Raw genomic sequence first — 24,254 nt, forward strand, 5'->3', positions numbered from 1 at the left:
ATACATCCTCTCATCCTACCAAGTCTACTTCTCTGAAGCTTCCTAAAGATCAGTCTTCCTCCGTTCCCACTAAGTCTCAAGCATCTCCCCATCCAGAAGACTCCCAATCCGAGATGGGCACATCGGATCCCTCAGACTCCGAGGACCCCCCCTGTCTCTCCCACTTCGGATTCCATACAACCTACCCAACTTTCCCCGTCTGATAGTTCCAAAGCGTACCTTAATCTTATTACTACCATGGCCGAGGCCCTTCATATCCCTGTACCTTCGGATTCCCCTAAAGTCTCTGATATCGTTCTTGACCTCGTTCGAGTTGATTTCCCATCTGGTTCCATTTTACCCATGTTACCTGTTCACCTTGAAGGCTTACGCGAGTCCTGGGACAAACCGGCCTCTATTCCGCCTACTTCCAAGCGCCTCGACTCCCTTTATCGCGTCCATGGACCCGAATCCAAGTTCTTAGCCTTCCACCCGGCTCCCAACTCAATTATAGTTCATTCAGCCACTAAATCGAAGCCATCCCGTCACCCTATCCCACCTGATCGTGAGGGCAGAAAGTTGGACACTTTGGCTCGAAAAATCTACAGCCTTGCATCTACAAATTCAAAGCTCAGTAACTATCTGGCATACTTCGCTGCATATACTTACAACCTGGCTAACCAAATTACCCCTCATATTCCTTCCCTGCCTGATACTTCCCAGAAGGTTGTTTCCAACTTGGTCTCTGAGCTGTCTAGAGTTTCGAAACAGCAATTCAATTCCCAGAGACATGCTGTATCCTGCTCATCTAAGGTGTTTGCCTCCTCGGTGGCTCTACGCCGTCACGTTTGGCTTCGGTCAACCAATCTGCAGCCTGATATTAAGCAGAAGATCAAAGACCTGCCTTTTGATGGCCTTGGCCTATTCCATGCCTCAACTGATGAGGTTCTGACCTCGGTTGATGATGGCCGTAAGAGGGCTAAGCGCTTGGGTGTTTCCCAGCCGACCTCTCAGCAATTCAACAGGCCCAAACCTTGGAGACCACCTTTCCAATGTCGTCAGCGTTCCCCCAGGCAACCTGACTATTGGAGGAGGAAGCCTCCACAACATAAGCAGCCCTTCCAGCAAAGGCCCCGCTCTCAACCTACGAAGAAGCCTGCACAGCAATCCAAGCAGTCTCTTTGACTTTCCTCTCCCATCCACTCCACATATGGACCCTCTGTATCACACGTCTTCTCCCATTTTATCCAGCTTGGACCTCGATCACCACGGACTCCTGGGTGCTCACCATCATTCGCCTAGGCTATGCAATCGAGTTCGTTTCACCACCTCACCGCCATTACTTTATCGTTACCCCACCCTCCCCTCACCTCCAACAAGAAATTCTGGACCTGCTCCAGAAAAATGCCATAGAACCGGTTCCTCTTCAACACCGCGGGACGGGGTTCTACTCGAGGTATTTCCTGGTGCCCAAGAGGGATGGAAGCAAGCGTCCTATCCTAGATCTTCGGAAGCTGAACGAGCACATAATGTACAAGAAATTCAGAATGATCTCCCTGCAATCCATCCTCCCTCTGATTCCCAAGGGTTCTTGGATGGCCTCCTTAGATCTTCAGGACGCTTACTTCCATGTGACCATCCGGCCTCAGCGATTCGCCATAGGTCCAGATCACTTCCAATACCAATACCTGCCATTTGGCCTCTCCACCGCACCCAGAGTGTTCACCAAGTGCATGGCAGTGGTGGCAGCTGCCCTGCATCTCCGAAACATCCCTGTGTTCCCGTACATAGACAATTGGCTCCTGATTGCACCATCACAGCACCAACTCAAGAGGAACCTCGATACAACCCTCTCTCTGCTAGCCTCCCTGGGTCTTTGTGTGAATATCACCAAATCACACCTCACACCGACCCAGGACTTGCAGTTCATAGGTGCGCGTCTATGTACGTCCCCTCATCTTGCTTTCCTCCCAGAGGACCGTGTGCAAGCTATAATTTCTCTAGCCAACCTAGTTCGGCAAACCCCCATCCAGTCTGCCTTCATCATTCAGCGACTCCTGGGCCTCATGGCTGCAACCATATCTGTTCTCCGCTTTGCAAGGCTGCGTATGCGACATCTTTAACTCTGGTTTGTTCGTTCCTACCATCCACACGTGCAGCCACAGAGCACTCTTCTCACCGTTCCCCAGAGAGCTCTACATTCCCTTGCTTGGTGGACTATACCACACAACCTGCTTTCCGGAATGCCGTTCCTTTCTCCTCCTCCATCGGTCACTGTGACAACAGATGCCTCCAAGTGGGGTTGGGGAGCCCACTTAGAGGACAAGACCGTCAGAGGGCTTTGGACTCCGTCCGAGAGGGCCATGCACATAAACTGCCTAGAACTGATTGCTGTGCACAGGGCCCTCCATTCGTTCCTCCCGCTGATCAGGGGTCGGCACGTCCAGATCTCCATGGACAATATGGCTACAGTATTTTATGTCAACAAACATGGCGGTACCAGATCCCTTCGGCTCTGCCGCATAGCCATATTGCTCTGGGAATGGTGTGTCAAGCACAACATCTATCTGACTGCCATCCATCTTCCAGGCGTGGAGAATGTCCTGGCCAACTCTCTCAGCAGGACTCGGATAGACGACCACGAATAGTCCATCAATCAGATCTATCTCCATCGCATCTTCCTATGCTTCGGCATGCCCAAGATCGATGTTTTTGCCTCAAGGAGCAATGCGAAATGCTCCCGCTTTTACACCAGAAGGGGCAACGATGCATTCCTACACATTTGGGCGGGCCCCTTGCACTACCTGTTTCCTCCAATCCCCCTCATAACGTGGGCGTTACTGAAGACTGCACGGGATGGCATGGACTGTATTCTCATTGCTCCATGGTGGCCACGTCAACCATGGTTCACGAGATTCCTGCAGATGTCTCGTCACACCTACCGCCGCCTCCCTCTAGCAGGTGACCTCCTAACACAAGCCAACGGCCAGGTATGGCACCACAACCCACAAGTCCTGGCCCTTACAGCGTGGAGAATCTGTCCATCTCCCTGTCTGCAGAGGTAGCTGAGGTTATCCTTAACGCAAGGAAGCCTTCCACCAGACGCTTTTACCAATGTAAATGGAAGCGTTTCTGTTCCTATGCGTCTTCCCAGCACTTACAACCAGAGTCTATGCCTCTGCAGTTAGTCCTTCAATATCTACTTTCCTTACAGGAATCAGGACTCTGTTATTCTTCGTTAAAAGTTCATCTGTCTGCCATCTCAGCCTTCCATGATCCTGTTGATGGACAGACTGTCTTTTCACATAAGTTATCCAAGTTATTTTTGAGGGGCATGTTGCACCTTCATCCTCCGATTAAACCTTTTGTTCCAGTTTGGAGTTTGTCCCTAGTGCTTTCTTGCCTTATGAAACCACCGTTTGAACCCATGGCCACAGTACATCTCAATCTACTGTCTTGGAAGACCGCTCTACTAGTTGCCCTTACTTCCGGCAAGCGGGCCAGTGACCTTTGTGCCTTGCGCCATGATGCTCCTTACACGTTTTTTCATAAGGATAAGGTCGTCCTCCGACCGGACCCTTCCTTCCTTCCCAAGGTTGTATCCCACTTTCATTTATCAACGTCAACGTCATTACCAACTTTCTTCCCTGATCCACAGGACTCTGGGCAAAGAGCTCTGCGCGCCCTCGACGTCCGAAGGGCTTTGTTGCTCGTACACAACAGTTCCGTAAGGACCCTAACCTGTTTGTGGCCTACGGTAACCCTCGCAGAGGACACAAAATTTCTACCCAGAGACTATCTAAATGGGTAGTTAGTGCCATCAAGTTGTGTTACGAACTGGCTAAGCAGCCCTTACCCGAAGGCCTTAAGGCTCACTCCACCAGAGCGGTCTCGACGTCTTCGGCTTTCCTGCATGGCGTCTCCCTAGAGGACATCTGCGCTGCCACATCTTGGTCCTCACCATCCACGTTCGTCTCCCATTATGCCCTGGACGTTCATGCGAGAAGGGATGCCTCCTTTGGCCAAGCGGTCCTCAGGTCCATCTTCCGCTGAAGTCTTTGGTGAGTGTATCCATTTCCATCTATAATCTATATAATGTGATTTTGTGATTGTGCATATTCTTGGGTGATGTAACTAACGTTTTCTTTGGACCAGCACCCTCCTCCTGGACCATTTAGCTGGCTAATCACCCATGTGTGGGACTGCACAGAGACCACGAAGAAGATAAACAGGTTGCTTACCTGTAACTGATGATCTTCGAGTGGTCATCTGTGCAGTCACACACACCCACCCAGCCTTCCCCGCTGCTGGCCTCCTCTGCCTTATATTTACTTCTACTGAGTGTCAGTGGCGGCTGGAAGAAACTGAGTGGGAATGGTGCCTCCCCCTCGCTCCAGGCATGCGCAGTCGGTGCCTGCTCCCCAGAGCGGGAGGGAAGCATGCCAAAAAGCGCTACAGGCGAGCTATTAGAACTCCGAGGTACGGATCCGTTGCCTGCGGCAAGACCCCATGTGTGTGACTGCACAGATGACCACTCGAAGATCATCAGTTACAGGTAAGCATCAGTTACAGGTAAGCTGAAAATGATACCACTCTGATCCATGCATAAATATAAACAGGTATTTATATTTATGCATGGATCAGAGTGGTATCATTTTCAGCAGTCATTATAAGTATATGAAGAGATAAGAGCCCAGAAGGAGGAGAACTGCAAAGAAAATTCCTGTGTATAGTTTTCTAAGACATTTAAACAGGAACATGATAATATATTCAAATACAATATTGCTTCCCACTTTTAAATAATAATGAATTATGCTAATTTAATAATATATTACTTCTAATAACTAGTATTTTCCAAGTGGCAATGGATGTCATTTTTGTTGACCATCAGTATTATTCTAATTTACTAAGCATTTCTATTTAAATATTATCTTTCTCCAAGATTGATCATTGGCTGGAATTCAGTGCTAGAAAGTTGTCTGATCCAACCTATTTTGCTTCAGCAATTGAAGAACTTAATAACTCCCTTTCTCTGAGGACTTACTTAGTTGGGAACTCTTTGAGCCTTGCGGATTTCAGTGTCTGGGCAACATTAAAAGGTAAAAAAACCCCATAGTAAATATGCTAAATGTTAGTTTATTTGTGTGCATGTATATATATTTGTGTCCTGCTTTGCTCCCCAATGGGGACCCAAAGTTGTTTACAGCACCATTCTATGTTTTATTATCAGAACAACCTCCGTGTAAGGTAAGTTAGGCCCAAGGTCACGGCAAAGTGGAGATCTGAACCTGGGTCTACTAGATCCCAGTCTAACACTGACCACTACACCAGTGTAATTGTTCATCAATGTGTTTTAGTGGAGCACATGTTGTGGTAAGTTGTTATAACAGAAAACAAAACGCACAGATCCAAATTTATTTATTTACTTACTTTAGATTTATATGCTGCCCATAAATTCTTTTAATTTTCCACATCTTTGCTAATTAATCTTGTATAAGCATCAGGTTTTGTTTTATTTTTTTACTGTGGGAATTAAGAACATAAGAGAAGCCATGTTGGATCAGGCCAACGGCCCATCCAGTCCAACACTCTGTGTCACACAGTGGCAAAAAATTTTATATATACACACACACTGTGGCTAATAGCCACTGATGGACCTGTGCTCCATATTTTTATCTAAACCCCTCTTGAAGGTGGCTATACTTGTGGCCGCTACCACCTTCTGTGGCAGTGAATTCCACATGTTAATCACCCTTTGGGTGAAGAAGTACTTCCTTTTATCTGTTTTAACCTGTCTGCTCAGCAATTTCATCGAATGCCCATGAGTTCTTGTATTGTGAGAAAGGGAGAAAAGTACTTCTTTCTCTGCTTTCTCCATCCCATGCATTATCTTGTAAACCTCTATCATGTCACCCCGCAGTCGACGTTTCTCCAAGCTAAAGAATTGTGACATTTTTGGGTAAATAAAACATTTTAATATATTAAAGTCTTTTCATAGAAAACATTCAATATAGCATAATTTACATAGTTTTCCATGTTGTGCTTTACCATTTTCATCTATGAATAAACTTTTATTGTTTTCTAAAAAAGCATACACAAAAAAGCTTGGAAATGTTTTTTCTTTCTTTCTGGCAGTAGTTCACTAGAGCTCCAGAATTACCCTGTCATTCATTGAGAGTCATGAGGGTAATATATCTTGTCAAGCCTTGTGTTGGCTACTTATTAATTAAATCTATGTTATTTCTCAGCAGGCAACAATCAGTGGCAAGAGCAGTTAGTTCAAGCCAATGCTCCAGTTCACATAAAACGCTGGTACAACTTTCTTGAAGCTCAACGTGTTTTTCGGTCTGTAGGTATGCAGTGGTCTGCAGCTGCTCCTGCTTCCAAGGCCAAAGTGGTAAGTTTTATTTTTTGCTGATTGGGCATCTCTGGCTCAAGTTTTGTTGCAATTTTGGTATCTAAGTAAGACTAAGTATTAATGGTTTTATCTGCAAAGTTCTGATTGAAAAAGGTCACAGTTGGCAGCTACATAGACAAACCTATACTGACATGCAGGATCTGAACTGGCAGTACTATTGTCAGAGTTCCCTAAGGAGCCAAGAGGAGTATTTACATTGTGAATGGGAAGCTGCAGTGGATAATGCAATTAAGCTATGTTAGATACCAAGTTAAGTAAACAGTTGTTTAGTTTTGAATAGAGTAGGTGAGATGCTGATGTTAGCAGTTATGGGGAATCACATAGCCACGCTTAACAGCATTGTCCAATGTTGACTTTAGGATTGATAATGCTGTGGTGTGAGGCAGTGAGTTGCATCCCTTGTTTCTTTTCTGCCAGTGCAAAAACACTTCTGCTGGGGAAGATGGGGGTGTGATCCCTCTCACTGTATCATTCCCTGTGCTGATTATGGAGGGGGCAGTGAGGGGTGCAGATCCATGAGCTGAGCTTCATTTACAGTTGGTTGGCTACCCGAATTCATGCAGCCCATTCCCAATAAATATTTAATAGCTGTGCTGTTATGATGTTTTACAATAATGGCATTGTTTTAATGTTAAGGCTGCAGATAAGAAGCAAGACGTCGGGAAGTTTGTTGAGCTCCCTGGTGCAGAGATGGGGAAGGTCATCGTTCGATTTCCGCCTGAAGCAAGCGGGTAAGATGAGCACATCTAATCCATATTTCTTTCACAAAATGAGAGGTTAGGTGATAAAATTAAGAGGCTTGTCTTCTGCAGTGTCTAAGAAGCAAGACTTTAAAAAATAGATTGTGCAGGTTTCATTTAAAATGTAGGGCATTCAAAAATATAATAACTGGAATAGAATGTGACCTGTGAAAGGAGGTAATTCAGGGTCCATTCTGTACCGAATAGATTACTGTTAAGGCATTTCATACAGTTAGTTGACTTGTGGGACACATGGCCATTAGGGCTTAGATGGAATTAAAAGGAGGTTGGACAGATTGGATTAGATAGACTATTGGTCTGAGCCTGCATGACTAATCATGGTCTTACGCACAAGCATTGATTTGTTATCTTGTGTTATCTGTGATCACTTCAGTGCTGTTTTCTGCACCAATTTAATTTAAAAATGCAAATATTTATAATATTTCTGTATCTTTACATAAGTTGGGGGCCTTGCAAGAAAATGTGGAAAGTGTGGAAGAGATGAGCTTTCTCTTCTGTACAGCTAAGTTCTAAGGCAAACCTAAACCTCAGTTTAGAGCCGCAATCTTCAACATTTCCAGACTAAGGTAGAAGCAAGGGGCCCTCTGAGGTAGAACCATGCGACAAAGTCACATGGCATTTCAGGCAAGGGACAGAGTCATGTGACTGGAAGAAGAGGGTGCTGGGTCTCTGAACCTTCCTGTGCTAAATAAATCATGACTGATCAGTGATCTTGCCTTATCATTCTGGTGCTCCTTTCAGTATATGTAGAGAAGGATGACAAGGCTGCTCTGAGTGCAAAAGCAACTAAAACCACAGTTGGACAGATTGGGTGGTAGTGACCCAAAAGATGGGCCTCTGTGATCCACCTGTTCTCCCAACCAACAGGTTGAAGATCCTGGCCTAGAGCTTCCTTGTGCAATTGCTCTATATAGCACTGATTGCTGGAGTTGAGGGCTAGTTATCCAGACCCACACAGCATAGTGCCATATACTGTTTTGAAGCATTTGGAGGATATAAACGGAACCTATGATGCATGCCTTACACCCTCAAAAATACTACAAACTGTTGAGTTCCTGTTTGCTGTTGTCCATTCCCCGCTTTAAGTGGTACTTTGTATTTGTTCTGGTGATTCCATTCCTCATTCCTACCTGCTTTCTCCTTGGTTGCATGCAGAGAGCTAATTACATTTACACTAGGAGACAAAGCTTACTGCTTTTATTGAGAATATTGTAGCAGGGGAGTATGCTAGGGTTGCCAAGTCCAATTCAAGAAATATCTGGGATCTTTGGGGACGGAGCCAGGAGACTTTGGGGGTGGAGCCAGGAGACATTGGGGTGGAGCCAGGAACAAGGGTGTGACAAGCATAATTGAACTCCAAGGGAGTTCTGGCCATCACATTTAAAGGGACAGCACACCTTTTTAAATGCCTTTCTTCCATAGGAAATAATGAAGGATAGGGGCACCATCTTTTGGGGCTCATAGAATTGGACCCCCTGGTCCAATCACTGTAAAACTTGGGGGGTATTTTGGGCAGAGGCACTAGATGTTATACTAAAAATTTGGTGCCTCTACCTCAAAACCCCCAGATCCCCCAATACCTGCCCCCCCAGAGCCCCCAATACCCGCGGATCAATTACCCATTATTCCCTATGGGAATAGTTCTCCATAGGGAATAATAGAGTGCCCAGTAGACATTTCCCTCCCCCCCACCCCGCTTACTAAAGCAAGGGGAGGGCCTCCAAACCAGGGAATCCCCTGCCCCTTCCCTCTCTCTCACACACAAATACTTACTGGGTCTTGTTCCTGCAGAACTTTACTTGATCTGAAAACGAAAGCAAAACAAACAGAGGGGCCGTTCTCCGAATCCCTTCCTGCTCAGCCTTAAAGGCACATATTTTAGAAACGGACCTTCAGGAGCTCTAAAACTACATGGTGACTGTGGGGGGCGGGGCTTCCCCCACCGGCCAGCTGGCTGGGGGTGGGGAGAAGCCTGTAAAAACGGGGGATCCCCCGCTGGGACCTGGGGATTGGGAAGTCTAGAGTACTCCTATATTGCCTTTTTTGTGTTATGCTGTTTCTGACTTACCCTTTTTCCTCTTGTCCAAAGTATGACATTTCCTTGTTCTGAATGATTATTTCATTTTTAGATACTTACATATTGGCCATGCGAAAGCAGCTTTGTTGAATCAGCACTACCAGGTGAACTTCAAGGGTAAACTGATCATGAGGTTTGATGATACAAATCCAGAAAAAGAAAAGGAAGATTTTGAAAAGGTATAGTAGAATTGCTGTGAAAGCTATTCATTTATGATGATGGTGCAGAATTGAATTAAGCCAGGTTAATTGCTTCATTTTTTACATTGTTCTGTTTGCTTGTGAGATTTTGAATGCAAGGAACAAGTTACCTTAGGTACTGTTTTATGTACACTTAATGAAAAATGCCATGAAGAAAATTGTTTATTGAAGACACAAGTAGTATTTCTGAATAGAACTAATTTTAGTGACTTCTGTAGAAGACAAGAGACTGCTTTTTGTATACAGTTTTTGTAGTTAAAGAAAGGGGATGTAACTTAGTTTAGAGCACATGTGAGTCTGAGTTCAAACGCCGTTATGTCCAGGTGAAAGGATCTCTGGTAGCATGAATCAAATGACCTGTATTTGAGCCTCTGAAATCTGCCATTTGCTGTAAACCATGATAGGCTAGATGAGCCAATGGTCTGATTCAATATAAGGCTATTTCATATATTTACAGCTTCACTCCTTTGCACACTTTCCTAAAAGTTAACATAATTAGATTTGTTGGGTCTTACCTCTGGGTAGATATGCATAGGATCAGGCTGAACATCACTGAAGCTTACTGGGTATGGAAAAGCTTTTAGTAAAAATGGTGGCAAATGTTAGTTCTTAAAAAAAAATTCTGCTAGATAGCCCAAAACAGTGACAGAATGAGGCTCTTTTCATGTACATATAGGCAAAGGCTCTCTTGTTAGCTCAGAAGATGTCAGCAGAGGAAACAGAAAGGTCAGTCAAAGTTAACTTTTTTTGAGACACAGAAAAGTTGTGGCTAAAGGTGAAAGTAAAAGTTGGCTGCTGGCTGCCTGCTGTGAAACTCTTATAGATGCAGTACAGTAAAGTGCCTTTGTAAAACAGTGGAACTTTGTGTTAATTTGTTGCTTAATCCTATGCATGTTTACTCAGAAGTAAGCCCCAGTGTGTTTGTTGAGATTTACTCACATGTAAACATATAGGATTTTAAAATATGAATAATATCAATATGGAGCCTGGTTTTCTGTGAAGCCAGTCTTCTTCTTCCTCCTTTTTTTTAGCCGGAAACTTATTTGAGGGGATGAGATCCTCTCTGACTGTTTGTTCCTACTTCTTGTGTTGCTCAGAATGACTTGTGTTTCACTGCATTGTACAAAATGCAGCTTTTGCATTTCTCTGCTTGGAAGACTCTTTACATGAAAATCCCTGGTAGAACAACATATATTGCAAATTTCTGCTTTGCCTCTGGGCTTCACTCTTTCTTGAAGAATCTGAGCTCCAAGTTAGATCTGTCAAACTATATGCTTTTCTTATTTAATTCCACTACCTTGATGGCCAAGAAGAGGTCCAGATTCTCTTTATATATAAAATGTAACTTCCAAATTTTCAGTTGCCTTCAGGGAGATTAACTATTGAAAAATCCTAAGATTTTTCTGAGTGAAAGCTAAAAAATTTTTGCAGCAAATGTGTATGCATATATGGTAAACGGTGCTTTGAAATTTAATGTTTGCAGGTTATCTTGGAAGATGTTGCAATGCTGCATATTAAACCAGACCAATTCACATACACATCTGATCATTTTGAGACAATAATGAAATATGCCGAGAAGCTCATTCAGGAAGGGAAAGCTTATGTAGATGATACACCAGCTGAACAAATGAAATTGGAACGCGAACAGAGAACTGAATCCAAGCATAGGAATAACTGTAAGATTCTTTAGCTATCTTTTGTTATCTTTACTTTGTTAATGCAATCTCTCTGAAATTTGTAATTAGTTGAATCTATCATATCTAAGAACTTCAGGTGTTGAATTAGTGTTTTAAAGTGACCTTGCCTGAGTTCTCACCCCCTGCGCTATTCCATTGTTATCCTGAGCAGAGTTGCACCCTTCTGCATTCATCGAAATGACTGAGGTTAGAAGAGGGTATCTCTTAGAAGAGGGTTGGCAGTGTTCGGGACGGCAGTGTTAGTGATGTAGCTTGTAGCAGGAAGTAGAGAGTTACATTTTAAGCAATACATCTCTGAAAAGATCCTGAGAGAGAAGAGGGGGCGGGGGCGCTAAAATAACATACTTTGCTTACAGAAGGTCTCTGATTCAGTCAGTGACATTTTCAGTTCAGTCTGGTAGTAAGGGTGGGGCAGATTTCTACCCAGGATTTTGTGGAGGTTGTCAATCATGTGGGAATAGGCAGTACTGAACTAGATAGACCAATTACTTGATTTGCTATAAGGGAGCTTTGTGTGAGAATAAAAAATGTTTAGAGAAATGATCCAAAACATGAAGATGCTTAATGTGATTCCTGATATAATTATTACTATTTAAAATCTGGATTTACCATGACTTTCCTTTAGCTTATCTACAGGTAATATCTGATCTGCAAGGAGAAACTGAAGAGACCAAATGTCACTTGAGAAAAGAATAATCCTATTGCCCCAAATAATGCTAGTTAGGAATATGTTCTTGTTTAGAAGGGCCTAACATTTGATTGAGAAAATACAGTATCAGAACTAAGTTATTGAAGTATAATAAAAATATTGCCAGCTGCCAAGTATTTTCAGTATTCAAAACACTTTATAACAGTTTTATATGGTAGGCAGTATTATTATCCCTGTATTAGTGGGGCAGGGCTGCTGAGGCTGAGAGAGTAACTTCCTAAGAACACCTAAGTGAATTCTTGGTAAAGGTGAGATTTGAATAGTTGGTGAGAGTGTATGTTATGTGCCCCACTAATACAGGGATAATGCCCCTGTATAAATCGATGGTGCGGTCTCATTTGGAATACTGTGCGCAATTCTGGTCACCGCATCTCAAAAAGGATATTATAGCATTGGAAAAAGTGCAGAAAAGGGCAACTAGAATGATTACAGGTTTGGAACACTTTCCCTATGAAGAAAGGTTAAAATGCTTGGGGCTCTTTAGCTTGGAGAAACGTCAACTGCGGGGTGACATGATAGAGGTTTACAAGATTATGCATGGGATGGAGAAGGTAGAGAAAGAAGTACTTTTCTCCCTTTCTCACAATACAAGAACTCGTGGGCGTTCAATGAAATTGCTGAGCAGTCGGGTTAGAACGGATAAAAGGAGGTACTTCTTCACCCAATGGGTGATTAACATGTGGAATTCACTGCCACAGGAGGTGGTGGCGGCTACAAACATAGCCAGCTTCAAGAGGGGGTGAGATAAAAATATGGAGCAGAGGTCCATCAGTGGCTATTAACCACAGAGTGTGTGTGTGTGTGTGTGTACACACACACACATATATATATATAAATTTTTGACCACTGTGTGATACAGTGTTGGACTGGATGGGCCATTGGCCTGATCCAACATGGCTTCTCTTATGTTCTTAACTAAATCCTTTTCATTCAATAGCTGTTGAGAAAAACTGGCAAATGTGGGAAGAAATGAAAAAAGGAACAGAATATGGGCAGACCTGTTGTCTACGAGCAAAAATTGACATGACTAGTAATAATGGATGCCTGAGGGATCCAACTCTTTATCGTTGTAAAAACCAGCCACACCCACGTACGGGAAATAAGTACAAGTATGTATTCTGTTCCCAAAAAAAAAGTTTCTTTTGCTTTTCATTCAGTGCTGTTTCCTGGGGATGCAGCCAGACCACCTCTGAAAAAACGCTCAATCATTTGGTTTTCAAGTTATTGTTTTAGAATTTGTTACTAACAATTGCATCTGTTGTGAAGTATCAAATGGTACAAAATACATCATGAACAAGTAGAGAACAATATGTTGAGACTATAGGTATTGATTATTCATTCTTCTTACAGTGGGATTGGGAGGAGACGTCCCACCTTCTGTGTGTGGTGTGAGGGTGCATGAATGAGTGAACTAGAGAGATTGTGCATTTATTTTAATACTGGGAATAAGGCCCATTGTGAAGAAAAATACAGCGGGCTTTAGAAAGAGGCTCTGGGCAAATTGCCCCCACTGTTGCTTTCTTCCCATTCACTCAAGTGAAGCCATTCACTCCCCCATCACCTCAAAGGGGAGCTGATCTCTGCCATCTGAAGAACAGTTGTATTTTGGAGTGATCCCCAGCCCTCACCTGGAGATTGGCAACTGTGGTTCCACAGGAGGAAATGGCTGGAGGGTGTTGTCTATAACTTTGTACCCCTCTTCAAATCCCACCCTTTCCAGGCTCCACCCCTTAAATCTCCAGGAATTTCCTAACCTGAAGTTGGCAACCTTATCTCCTTCACTTTATCTGCCCCCTGAATTCAGCTTTCCATTGCCTCACCCCTCCCTGCAGCCTTTACATAGGAAAAGGACAGTGTTTCTCCACAGTGGGGAGGACCAAAGCAGTTTATATCTCCTCTCTCCCCTTTGATCTGCACAACAACCCTGTGAGGTAGGCTAGGCTGAAAGTCTGTGACTGGTCCAAAATCAGCTAGTCAGCTTCCACACTAAAAACCTGAGTTTGGAAGACCTTGCTCTGAAACCCTAACTTCTATGCCCTCAAACTCTGCCACAGAATTTCCAGGAATTTCCAACCAACCTGGAACTGGCAGCCATAGTTAGGAGTGGCCCCAGTGAGTTCTCCCTCAGAGGCCTTTCGTGATACCTTTCATACCAACAGTCTCTCTTTGATTATGTTGTTGGTCTTAAGCACAGGACTTCATTCTCTCTCTGTGTGTGTCTTGCTTTCCCTCCCTCCCCCTCTCTCAGTATCTGTTCTGCTACCAAGGGACACCATTTCCCCCCCTATCACTGGCTATTTCCCTTCCAGAGGAGAGGGAAGAGCTCTCAGCCAATCAGGGGAAGGCTTTCTCTGGCTCTTTCCCTCCTCCTTCCTCCCTCAGCCAATCGATGGAAGGGTTTCTTTCCACTGTGAAGCAGTGTGACAGGCAGCTCAGCCAATGGCAGAGTAGGGAGAGCAGCAACTGCCAGAACCAAGGTTGTTTGACTTTTACTGACAGGAGAGAGGAGCGAACTCAACCAATGGCATGCAAGTACTCTTGATTGATGGTTTAGTGGGCCAAAGGTTGATGCAGTGCAGTCCCAACCAATGAGGGAGCTCTGTTTTGCCAAGACAACACAGCTTTTATATAGAGAGAGAGAAAGAGAGAGAGAGAGGATTTGATCTCCGCAAGCTGTCTTGCTATCTTTCACAGTTCACTGCCAATTGATATAGGAAAATGGTTTTCATTATTTACAATTTTGTTCAAAGCATGAACAACAATAAATGTTAAATTTAGTCTGTTTTTACTTCTGTGCCCCCCTTCCCCTGCAGATGTTCTGTCAGTGGGTCTTCACCTTTACAGTTTTTAAAAAGATCATAGCAGTTATTGGCTAAATGGATTTTACTGTCTGTAGTCAAGTGTTAAGAGTTAACTGTGCATAGTTCGATCTAAGTCTGCCTACTAACAAACTGCAACAGTTGACCACTAGTTCAAAGCACCTATTTCCAGTTGCATTGTGATAAATCCAGCAGATTAGAGACGCTGAAATGATACCTTTATCCTTGACCTTGCTTCAAACCAAAGGGTTCTGAAGTTTAACAAAGTGGAACCATTGCTATTTTTAGTTGTACTTTGTCTGATGAAAGGCAGCTTGTATGTTGCTCATTGTGCTCTTCTTTCTTATAGAAAATTTTGACAACATCCTGAAGTCACATTCAAATGAAAGTTTTGTATAGAATAAAACTTTAAGAAAAGTACAGTATTTTCAGTCCTGTTTTCCTCTTTTTTTTTGATAGCATGTAGAGGGCAGTTGTATGGGGAAACTGATGAGGAGGAAGGAATGAATTCTACCCTGTGAATACCCCTCCCCACAAGAATTTTCAATGTTTTTCTTAGATTGGGCTCTGAAAATGGGAGCAAGCTGGGGGGAAATATGCTGCGGGGAGGGGACATCTTGCAGGAAAGAACTGACAGGCATGGGTGAGGCTGAGCACTTCTTCCTGTAGTTCTTCCAGTAAGTCTCCGTTGTAATGGACGGAATTTTTTGAGGGTTCTAACTGGGCATTCAATAGGGACAGGGGATTTCAGCAGAACAAAATTTGATAAGTAGTTTGAACTACAAAGGGATCCTTACCCAGGGCACTGAAAGCAAGTCTCCAAAGTTTTGACACACCATGCATCATATAGTATCATCTGTCCAGTTACCCTGTAACTATTCACTATTATTCACTATGTTTTCATTAACATTTACTAAATTTACCAATTATATTTCTTTAACACACATTTCAGCACTTAATTACAAAGATGTACTAATCCTAGAGATAGAAAGCTTTTACTCAATGGTAAGCAACTGTTTATGGTTATGTCTTCATGTTCTAATTGGCCGATGGCAGTCAGCCAATGCTGTGCAGTTTGCACTGGCTACCAATTGAGTACCGGATCCACTTCAAGGTTTTAGTACTGACATTTAAAGCCTTACGTGGCCTGGGACTGACATACCTACGGGAACATCTCTCCCCGTACGAGCTCTGAAGGTCATTAAGATCAGCAAATCAACATCTTTTGACCATCCCTGGCCCAAGGGACGTCCGGCTTGCCTTGAACACCCAGCCTGGTGGAACCAGCTCCCTTTAGACGTTTGGGCCCTGCTGGATCTGTTGCTATTCCAGGGGGCTTGTAAGATGGAGCTGTTCCGCCAGGCCTATGGCTGAGGCAGCCAGATGTCCTTACCTCATTATACCATCAAATTGGCCTCCCTGCACTGTTACTTAAGTCGGGCCAATACAGCTGATATCCTTGACACCAAAGCTGTATTTAAGTGATATGTCCACACCATTCCATGCCGCATTGAAATCAACACTGAGTTAAATGGCTTACTGTGTTTAAATTTTAGTTTAAATTTTAATCTGTTTTTAATTGTTTGATTCTGTTTTATTGTTGGCTTGATTGTTTTATTGTGTTGGAACCCTCTCTGAGCCCATCACGGGATAGGGCGGGCTATAAATCGACAGAAATAAATAAATAAATAATTTTGGCATCTTATACTTGAGGCTAGGCTCAGGACAGACATCACCAGGCATTTATCTTGAGTACATCCTGGGCTTTTTTTCTGGGAGAACACCGTGGGATAGAGTTCTGGAACCTCTTTGTGGAAACAAAATTCTAAAAAAATGTTTAAAAGTTCATGAGGGTCACCTGTGTGTTTCTTCTTCATTTCCCTCATAAGAGTTGCGGCACCTCTTTTCCAGAAAAAAGCCCTGAATACAGAATTAGTTCTGCTTCAGGCAGGCACGTTACATTCATAATGTGGCATCTCCTTATGATGCTAGCAGCATTTATGAAATTAGCAGAAGTCAGACAGAGTTCAGGAATTTAGGACTTTAAGATTTTTAAGTTTTAAGGCACACAAAATGGAGTTGCTTTTGGTTAATTTCTTTGTCATAACCTTGCTCTGCCATTGTAGGGGTGGGACATTTCCTCTGGAATGTTTGGCTTCCTCACAAATAAGTTTGCTTTGTTATAACTAATAAATAGAATCAAACTGACTCCACTGCTATAAATGAACTGAAAAGAGAAACCTTTCTATTTTTTGCTTTCTGTTTCTTCTGGGAACACCCATTCTGGGAACAGATTCCACTGATGAAATTACAGAAACAAATATCAGCAACTGCTCATTAGTGCCTATGAATACAACAAAAGTTGTGTCAGGAAGATAAACTTTTTGCTCTTGGCTCAAAGATGGTGAGATGCTCCTTCTTGCACTGTTATCACATATATTACAAGCTGATTCTCAAAGTCAGAAATTGCTTATTTAATTGTGTTAATTGTATATATAGTACTTAATGTTTGAAATGTAAATAATAAACTTAAGGGAGTTTCTTGTTTTATGTTTCAGTATTTATCCCACATATGACTTTGCCTGCCCTATAGTTGACAGTATTGAAGATGTTACTCACGCATTAAGAACAACAGAATATCATGACCGAGATGAGCAGTTCTACTGGATAATTGAAGCCCTTGGCATAAGGAAGCCCTATATCTGGGAGTATAGCCGTTTAAACCTCAACAACACTGTGCTGTCTAAAAGAAAGTTAACCTGGTTTGTCAATGAAGGGCTAGTGGATGGCTGGTACGTTAAGGGAAAGAACCATATCACATATGTACAACAGATTATTTTAGTTCTCTCAGTTAGCTTCTGATGTGTGATCAGGTCATTTTAAATATTAAATATGTTTAATTAGTAGCCAGCTGATACAAACATTCTAGAAATGCTTTGAGTCGAAATAGAGGGCCCAAAAGGAAATTTAACTATGGGAGTTTATCGCCCACCAAATCATAAGATAGAGGACGATTATAATATGATGGAAGGATTAAAGATAGCGGCTAAGCGTAAAAACTGTCGTAATAGGTGATTTTAACTACCTGCAGATTGATTGGGTCAATATGTGTTCAGGTCGAGAGAAAGAGATTGAGTTTCTAGATGCTCTCAATGACTGTGCTATGGAGCAGATGGTCACAGAACCTACCAGGGGCGGGGCGATCCTGGATTTGGTCCTAAGTAATGCCCAAGACTTGGTGAGAGATGGAAAAGTGATCGCACCGCTTGGGAGCAGTGACCATAGCGTTATTGATTTCACCATTTGTATAAATAGGGAGTTGCCCCCAAAAGACCAGCAGAACCATGTTTAACTTTAAAAGGGGTAAATTCTCTGAGATGAGGAGGCATGTGAAGAGGAAACTGAAAGGAAAGGTAAATACAGTCCAAACCCTTGGGGAAACTTGGAGGCTATTTAAAACTACAATCCTAGAAGCTCAGATAAAATATATACCACAAGTTAGGAAAGGCACAAACAGGTATAAGAAAAGGCCTGCATGGTTAACAAACAAAGTTACGGAAGCTGTAAAAGGTAAAAAGGATTCCTTTAAGTGGTGGAAAGCTAGTCCAAGTGAGATTAATAAAAGGGAACAGAGGCTGTGGCAAATCAAATGCAAGACTGTGATCAGGCAGACAAAAAGGGACCATGAGGAGCATATTGCAAAAAACATAAAGACCAACAATAAAAATTTCTTCAAATATATTAGAAGCAGGAAACCAGCCAGGGAGGCAGTGGGGCCCTTGGATGACCCAAGGGGTAAAAGGATTACTGAAGGATAGGGAAATGGCTGAGAAGCTGAATGCATTTTTTGCCTCCGTCTTCACTGTGGAAGACGAGAACTGTTTGCCTGCTCCAGAACCACTTATTTTGGAAGGGGTGTTGAAAGTCCTGAGTCAGATTGAGGTGACAAGAGAGGAGGTCCTACAACTGATAGACGAATTAAAAACTAATAAGGTCCGGATGGCATACATCCAAGAGTTCTGAAAGAACTCAAAGTTGAACTTGTGGATCTTCTGACAAAAATATGAAATCTTTCATTGAAATCTGTTTCCGTTCCTGAGGACTGGAAGGTAGCAAATGTCACCCCCATCTTTAAAAAGGTTCCAGAGGAGATCTGGGAAATTACAGGCCAGTCAGTCTGACTTCAATACCGGGAAAGTTGGTAGAAACCATTATCAAGGACAGACTGAGTAGGCACATTGATGAACACGAGTTATTGAGGAAGACTCAGCATGGGTTCTGTAAGGGAAGATCTTGCCTCACTAACCTGTTACATTTCTTTGAGGGGGTCAACAAACGTGGACAAAGGAGACCCAATAGATGTTGTTTACCTTGACTTCCAGATAGCTTTTGATAAAGTTCCTCATCAAAGGTTCCTTAATAAGTGCAAGAATCATGGAGTAAAAGGACAGGTCCTCTTGTGGATCAAAAATTGGCTAATTAATAGGAAGCAGAGAGTGAATATAAATGGGCAGCCTTCGCTGTGGAGGATGGTAAGCAGTGGGGTGCCGCAGGGCTCAGTACTGGGTCCCACACTCTTTAACTTGTTCATAAATGATTTGGAGTTGGGAGTAAGCCGTGAAGTGGCCAAGTTTGCAGATGACACTAAATTGTTCAGGGTGGTGAGAAGCAGAGAGGATTGTGAGGCACTCCAAAGGGATCTGTTGAGGCTGGGTGAGTGGGCGTCAACGTGGCAGATGAGGTTCAATGTGGCCAAGTGCAGAGTGATGCACATTGGGGCCAAAAATCCCAGCTACAAATACAAGTTGATGGGGTGTGAACTGGCAGAGACTGACCAAGAGAGAGATCTTGGGGTTGTGGTAGATAACTCACTGAAAATGTCAAGACAGTGTGCAATTGCAATAAAAAGGCCAACGTCATGCTGGGAATTATTAGGAAGGAAACTGAAAACAAATCAGCCAGTATCATAATGCCCCTGTATAAATCGATGGTGCGGTGTCATTTGGAATACTGTGTACAATTCTGGTCACCGTACCTCAAAAAGGATATTATAGCATTGGAGAAAGTCCAGAGAAGGGGAACTAGAATGATTAAAGGGTTGGAACACTTTCACTATGAAGAAAGGTTAAAACGCTTGGGGCTCTTTAGCTTGGAGAAACGTGACATGATAGAGGTTTACAAGATAATGCATGGGATGGAGAAAGCGGAGAAAGAAGTACTTTTTTCCCTTTCTCACAATACAAAAACTCGTGGGCATTTGATAAAATTGCTGAGCAGTTGGGTTAAAACGGATAAAAGGAAGTACTTCTTCACCCAAAGGGTGATTAACATGTGGAATTCACTGCCACAGGAGGTGGTGGCGGCTACAAGCATAGCCAGCTTCAAGTGGGGGTTAGATAAAAATATGGTGCAGAGGTCCATCAGTGGCTATTAGCCACAGTGTGTGTGTGTATGTGTGTAATCATTCTAGTTCCCCTTTTCTGGACTTTTTCCAATGCTGTAATATCCTTTTTGAGGTGCGGTGACCAGAATTGTACACAGTATTCCAAATGACACCGAACCATCAATTTATACAGCGGCATTATGATACTGGCTGATTTGTTTTCAGTTCCCTTCCTAATAATTCCCAGCATGGCGTTGGCCTTTTTTATATAGAGGGGTTTAGGTAAAAATATGGAGCAGAGGTCCATCAGTGGCTATTAGCCACAGTGTGTGTGTGTGTATATAAATTTTTTGCCCTGTGTGACACAGAGTGTTGGACTGGATGGGCCATTGGCCTGATCTAACATGGCTTCTCTTATGTTCTTATATAATTTTTTTGGCCACTGTGTGACACAGAGTGTTGGACTGGATGGGCCATTGGCCTGATCCAACATGGCTTCTCTTATGTTCTTAAGATACTAGACTGGCAGCCGGACTGATATGACCCATGTTTCTCTTTCTGTATATACATGCAAATTATAATTCCAGAGCTGTTTAGATTTTGAGTGAAATGGATGTCTTCTGTTGCAGACTTTTAAGTCAAAGGAAAAGAGTTTATTGTTAACAGCATATTCATTCTTTGTATCTCTGAAGAGTGAGATTACCAAATGGGATACACAATATGACAAAATCTTCCCTGCTATATAATGGTAAAGGCCTGTCCCTGGTTCTGCATAGCAAGGACTATCTCGTTGTTGGTTTTATCACAGCATCAAATGCAGAGGAATGCATACTGGCATTGAAGCTTTCATATGGGAGTGGTGCACTTTCCTCCATCTATTTCTCCCAAATATCTGCTATTCTAATTCATACTGCAATTTATGTTTGTCTGGCATTTTTTTGTTTACCTGGGAAGGAAGGATAACAATTAAATAGGTGTTTAACATTAATAAGAAATTTTAATGTTTTAACATCTGTAGTTTATCTAGAAGCCATCATTAGATGGTCAAGATGTAAAAGAGCAATTCAATAAAATGCTCAAAGTTCATACAAGAATGCTTTTTTTCTTGAAACTGGAATGTTTGCATGTTGTTTAAATGAAGTGTAAACTTTTCTGTTAGGGATGATCCCAGATTCCCAACTGTGCGTGGAGTACTGAGAAGAGGCATGACAGTTGAAGGACTGAAACAGTTTATTGCTGCGCAAGTAGGTGCTATTTCTGTGCTCTTCCAAACTACTGGAGTGTCCTTGCAGATATTAGGTTGGATCCTGTTTCCATGTGTGGAACAAGTTTTCAGAAGTAATTTTTATCACTCTCTGCTTTTCCCTTGCATTTAGGGATGCCAGCCTGGGGATCCCCTGGAATTATAGCTCATCCCCAGACTTCAGAGGTTAATTCCCCTGAGGAAAAAATGGATCCCTGTCCTCCCCAGGCTCCATCCCCAGATCTCCAGGAGTTTCCCAGCCTGGATATGACAGCCCTATCTCCCATCCCCCAATGGTGGGGATGGGGGCTAGCAACCTGACTTGCACTCCTGCTGCTTTGTATTGTGAGCTGTAGAACAACATGCTATTCAGGGGGTTGCAACTAGAACAGGAATGGCTTGCTCTTACCCTGGAGAGGGGGAATACTAGCTTCACAGCTAATTCAAAATGCAGATCTCCCAGAAGTCTGGCAAATCCTCGTTTGTAACATTGGATTTGTAATCTTTCACATTTATTTAGATTGGTGTTACTGTCTATCTGTGTCTGTCACACTTTTTTGTGGCCAAGGAACAGAGCCCAGCATCGGGGTTGTAGTTTGATTCTTAGCGGTGGAAGTCAGTTAGGACTAGGGTTGCCGGCCTCCAAGTGGGATCTGGAGATTTTCTGCTTTTACAACTGATCTCCAGCTGACCGAGATCAGTTCCCCTAGAGAAAATGGCTGCTTTGAAGGGCAGACTCTATGGCATTGTACTATGCTGAGGTCCCTCCCTTCCCTGAACCCCGCCCTCTCCCAGCTCCACCCCCAAAGTCTTCCAAGTATTTTCAGACCCAAACCTGGCAATCCTAGTTGGGGCAGGGAACAGGGGTAGTCTTCTCACCACCATTCTGTCCCTGAGTACACCCCTATTTGCTTTCTCTTCTGTAAAAGAATGTGTTGGCGGAAAGTGCCATCAAGTCACATGGCAACCCCTGCAGGGTTTTTCAAGGCAAGAGACATTCAGAGGTGGTGATAGCATAACTTTTTTCTAATTGTAATGGGGAATGCCAGGAAATCAGGCTGTAGAGCTTCAACTGAAAGTGAAAGAAGAAACTATGTATGTAGGAGGAAATCCTGCCTCTCCCTTGTTTTCCCCTTCTTACTGGCATTTGGGAGCTGAGCTGCTTTGCTTCTTGCCAGCAAGCCTTTCAGTTAGCATCTGCTGTGTTGCTGACTAGATTGTTACTGGAGCTGCATCTTTACCCATTTCCAGAAACAAGCCTTAAAACGTATGTTGTGGGGCAGAGGCTACAGGCAAGCTCATGGGCACTGTCCCTCCAGGGTGGATGTTTTGGTTGACGTCTGTTTATATCTTCAACCACTGATGAGTTTGTAATAGCAACAGGATACCTTTGGTAACTGTATTTATGAGTGTGTGTATGAGGTTGTATCTGTTAGAAAGAACCTTGTTTAGATTTTCTTATAGATTTACTGAAGTTACCTGCTTTCATTGTCTGATTAAATTAACTGATGTGTAACTTTCAGTGAGTTGAATTATTTGTGTCAAATATTGATGGACTGTGGTAAAAACTGTTGTCTAGTGCAGCTTGATATTTATTAAGACAGACTTGTTGATAGTTGAAAGGTACAGAGAAAAGGATAGCTAACCAAGAGCAGTAAGTTAACCTAACTCTGGAAGCTGCCAAGTAGAACAATATTATAGCCTATGTGACTTGATAAAGCTCCTAGTCAGTTTTTCCTATATGGAAAGTTTATTTATACTTTATTACTCTTTTAGGCAAAGGAATATATAAGTCTGAGTATATATGGTGTTTAGATTGAAATCCCACTATACTGGCAAGAGGCATTCAGTGCAGACCAAAGGCATTCAAATGTTTGATGTTTGTCTAAGGCAGCTAATGCAGCTTATTGTACAACAGAAGCCTGATCTAATGAACAGTCAATCCTTAAATGAGATTCTGTCAGACTATAGGCTGAGAAACTCAATATTGTAGATCTTTTCATTATAAATTTTTTGGAAGATAAGATGAAAAATACTTGTGGAATTTTTTCAAGTAGTATTTTGTTCTGCATATAATACCTTTTTCTTTTTAAAATTAATTTATTTCACAGGGTTCTTCTCGGTCAGTTGTAAACATGGAATGGGATAAAATTTGGTCATTTAACAAAAAGGTATGTACTTCTCCATGTTAGTGTGATGGTAGTTCAGGTTGTGCTGGTAGCAAATCCAGCATTCTTTGGAATGCTCTTCAAAGAGTTGCAATTGAGTATGTTGCATCATCCAGCTCATTTTCAGGAAAATGGAATGTCCCCTCTTGCTAACAAGGGCTAGCACTAATCTTGCTAATTTTTGCCAAACCAATACTGAATTGTTTTTCTTGGATTGTGTGGGAAGGTGATGGAATTTTGCTGATGTAAATCTGATATGAAAACTCTGCATTTCATTTTTCTGCTTTCAAGCTGCGAGCTATCTGTAAGAAGGTATTACTTAATGCTTTTTCTGCCTTAGCATATAGCTTACAGTATTGTAAGCATACATAGCATAAGCCATCATTATGCAGCTTCTCATAGCATAAACACATTGCTTACATAACAAGGGCTGTATATATTAATGTATATATATATATATATCTTATATCCATCTTAAAATGCATTATTCCTGTTCCAAAGTGGGGGAGGGATGTCAGTCTTGATTTCTCAATAGAAAAGAGAGCGTCACTCCAAGTTACCTGATATTGTCTGTGCTGTCTTTCTGCATTGAATATTCTGAGAGCTTTAACTTTTTCTCTCTTAACACACTCAGTAAAGCTCTTCTGTTCCTTAATTGAATTTCAAATAAGGAATACTGCATCTTGACATGGTTAGTTGCTTTTTGGCATCAGGTGCTTGGACAGTATAATAAGGCAAACCGTTAGCATCTGTCTGCACACCTCTGTGGATGTTCCCATTCTTTTAACATGTGTCTGGAT

The 24,254-nt window shown here is 42.6% G+C and overlaps 1 protein-coding gene across 12 annotated transcripts in view; it reads left to right on the top strand.

Annotated features, from left to right (window-relative positions):
• Positions 1-24,254, top strand: part of EPRS1 (glutamyl-prolyl-tRNA synthetase 1) — an 85,975-nt gene that overhangs the window by 14,162 nt on the left and 47,559 nt on the right. For 4 of the 12 annotated variants that reach the window (XM_060246375.1, XM_060246419.1, XM_060246411.1 and 1 more), the window contains exons 4-13: positions 4,922-5,078; positions 6,228-6,376; positions 7,034-7,128; positions 9,288-9,414; positions 10,919-11,111; positions 12,779-12,950; positions 17,219-17,452; positions 21,203-21,287; positions 23,398-23,457; positions 23,746-23,766. In XM_060246375.1, the coding sequence (XP_060102358.1) occupies positions 4,922-5,078; positions 6,228-6,376; positions 7,034-7,128; positions 9,288-9,414; positions 10,919-11,111; positions 12,779-12,950; positions 17,219-17,452; positions 21,203-21,287; positions 23,398-23,457; positions 23,746-23,766 (1,293 nt within the window). The remainder of the gene's footprint in view (positions 1-4,921; positions 5,079-6,227; positions 6,377-7,033; positions 7,129-9,287; positions 9,415-10,918; positions 11,112-12,778; positions 12,951-17,218; positions 17,453-21,202; positions 21,288-23,397; positions 23,458-23,745; positions 23,767-24,254) is intronic. The other 8 variants (XM_060246393.1, XM_060246446.1, XM_060246428.1 and 5 more) reach the window with 3 other exon arrangements.

The sequence above is a fragment of the Heteronotia binoei genome, chromosome 1 (genome assembly GCF_032191835.1).
Source record: "Heteronotia binoei isolate CCM8104 ecotype False Entrance Well chromosome 1, APGP_CSIRO_Hbin_v1, whole genome shotgun sequence".
In the NCBI taxonomy this organism is placed as follows: domain Eukaryota; kingdom Metazoa; phylum Chordata; class Lepidosauria; order Squamata; family Gekkonidae; genus Heteronotia; species Heteronotia binoei.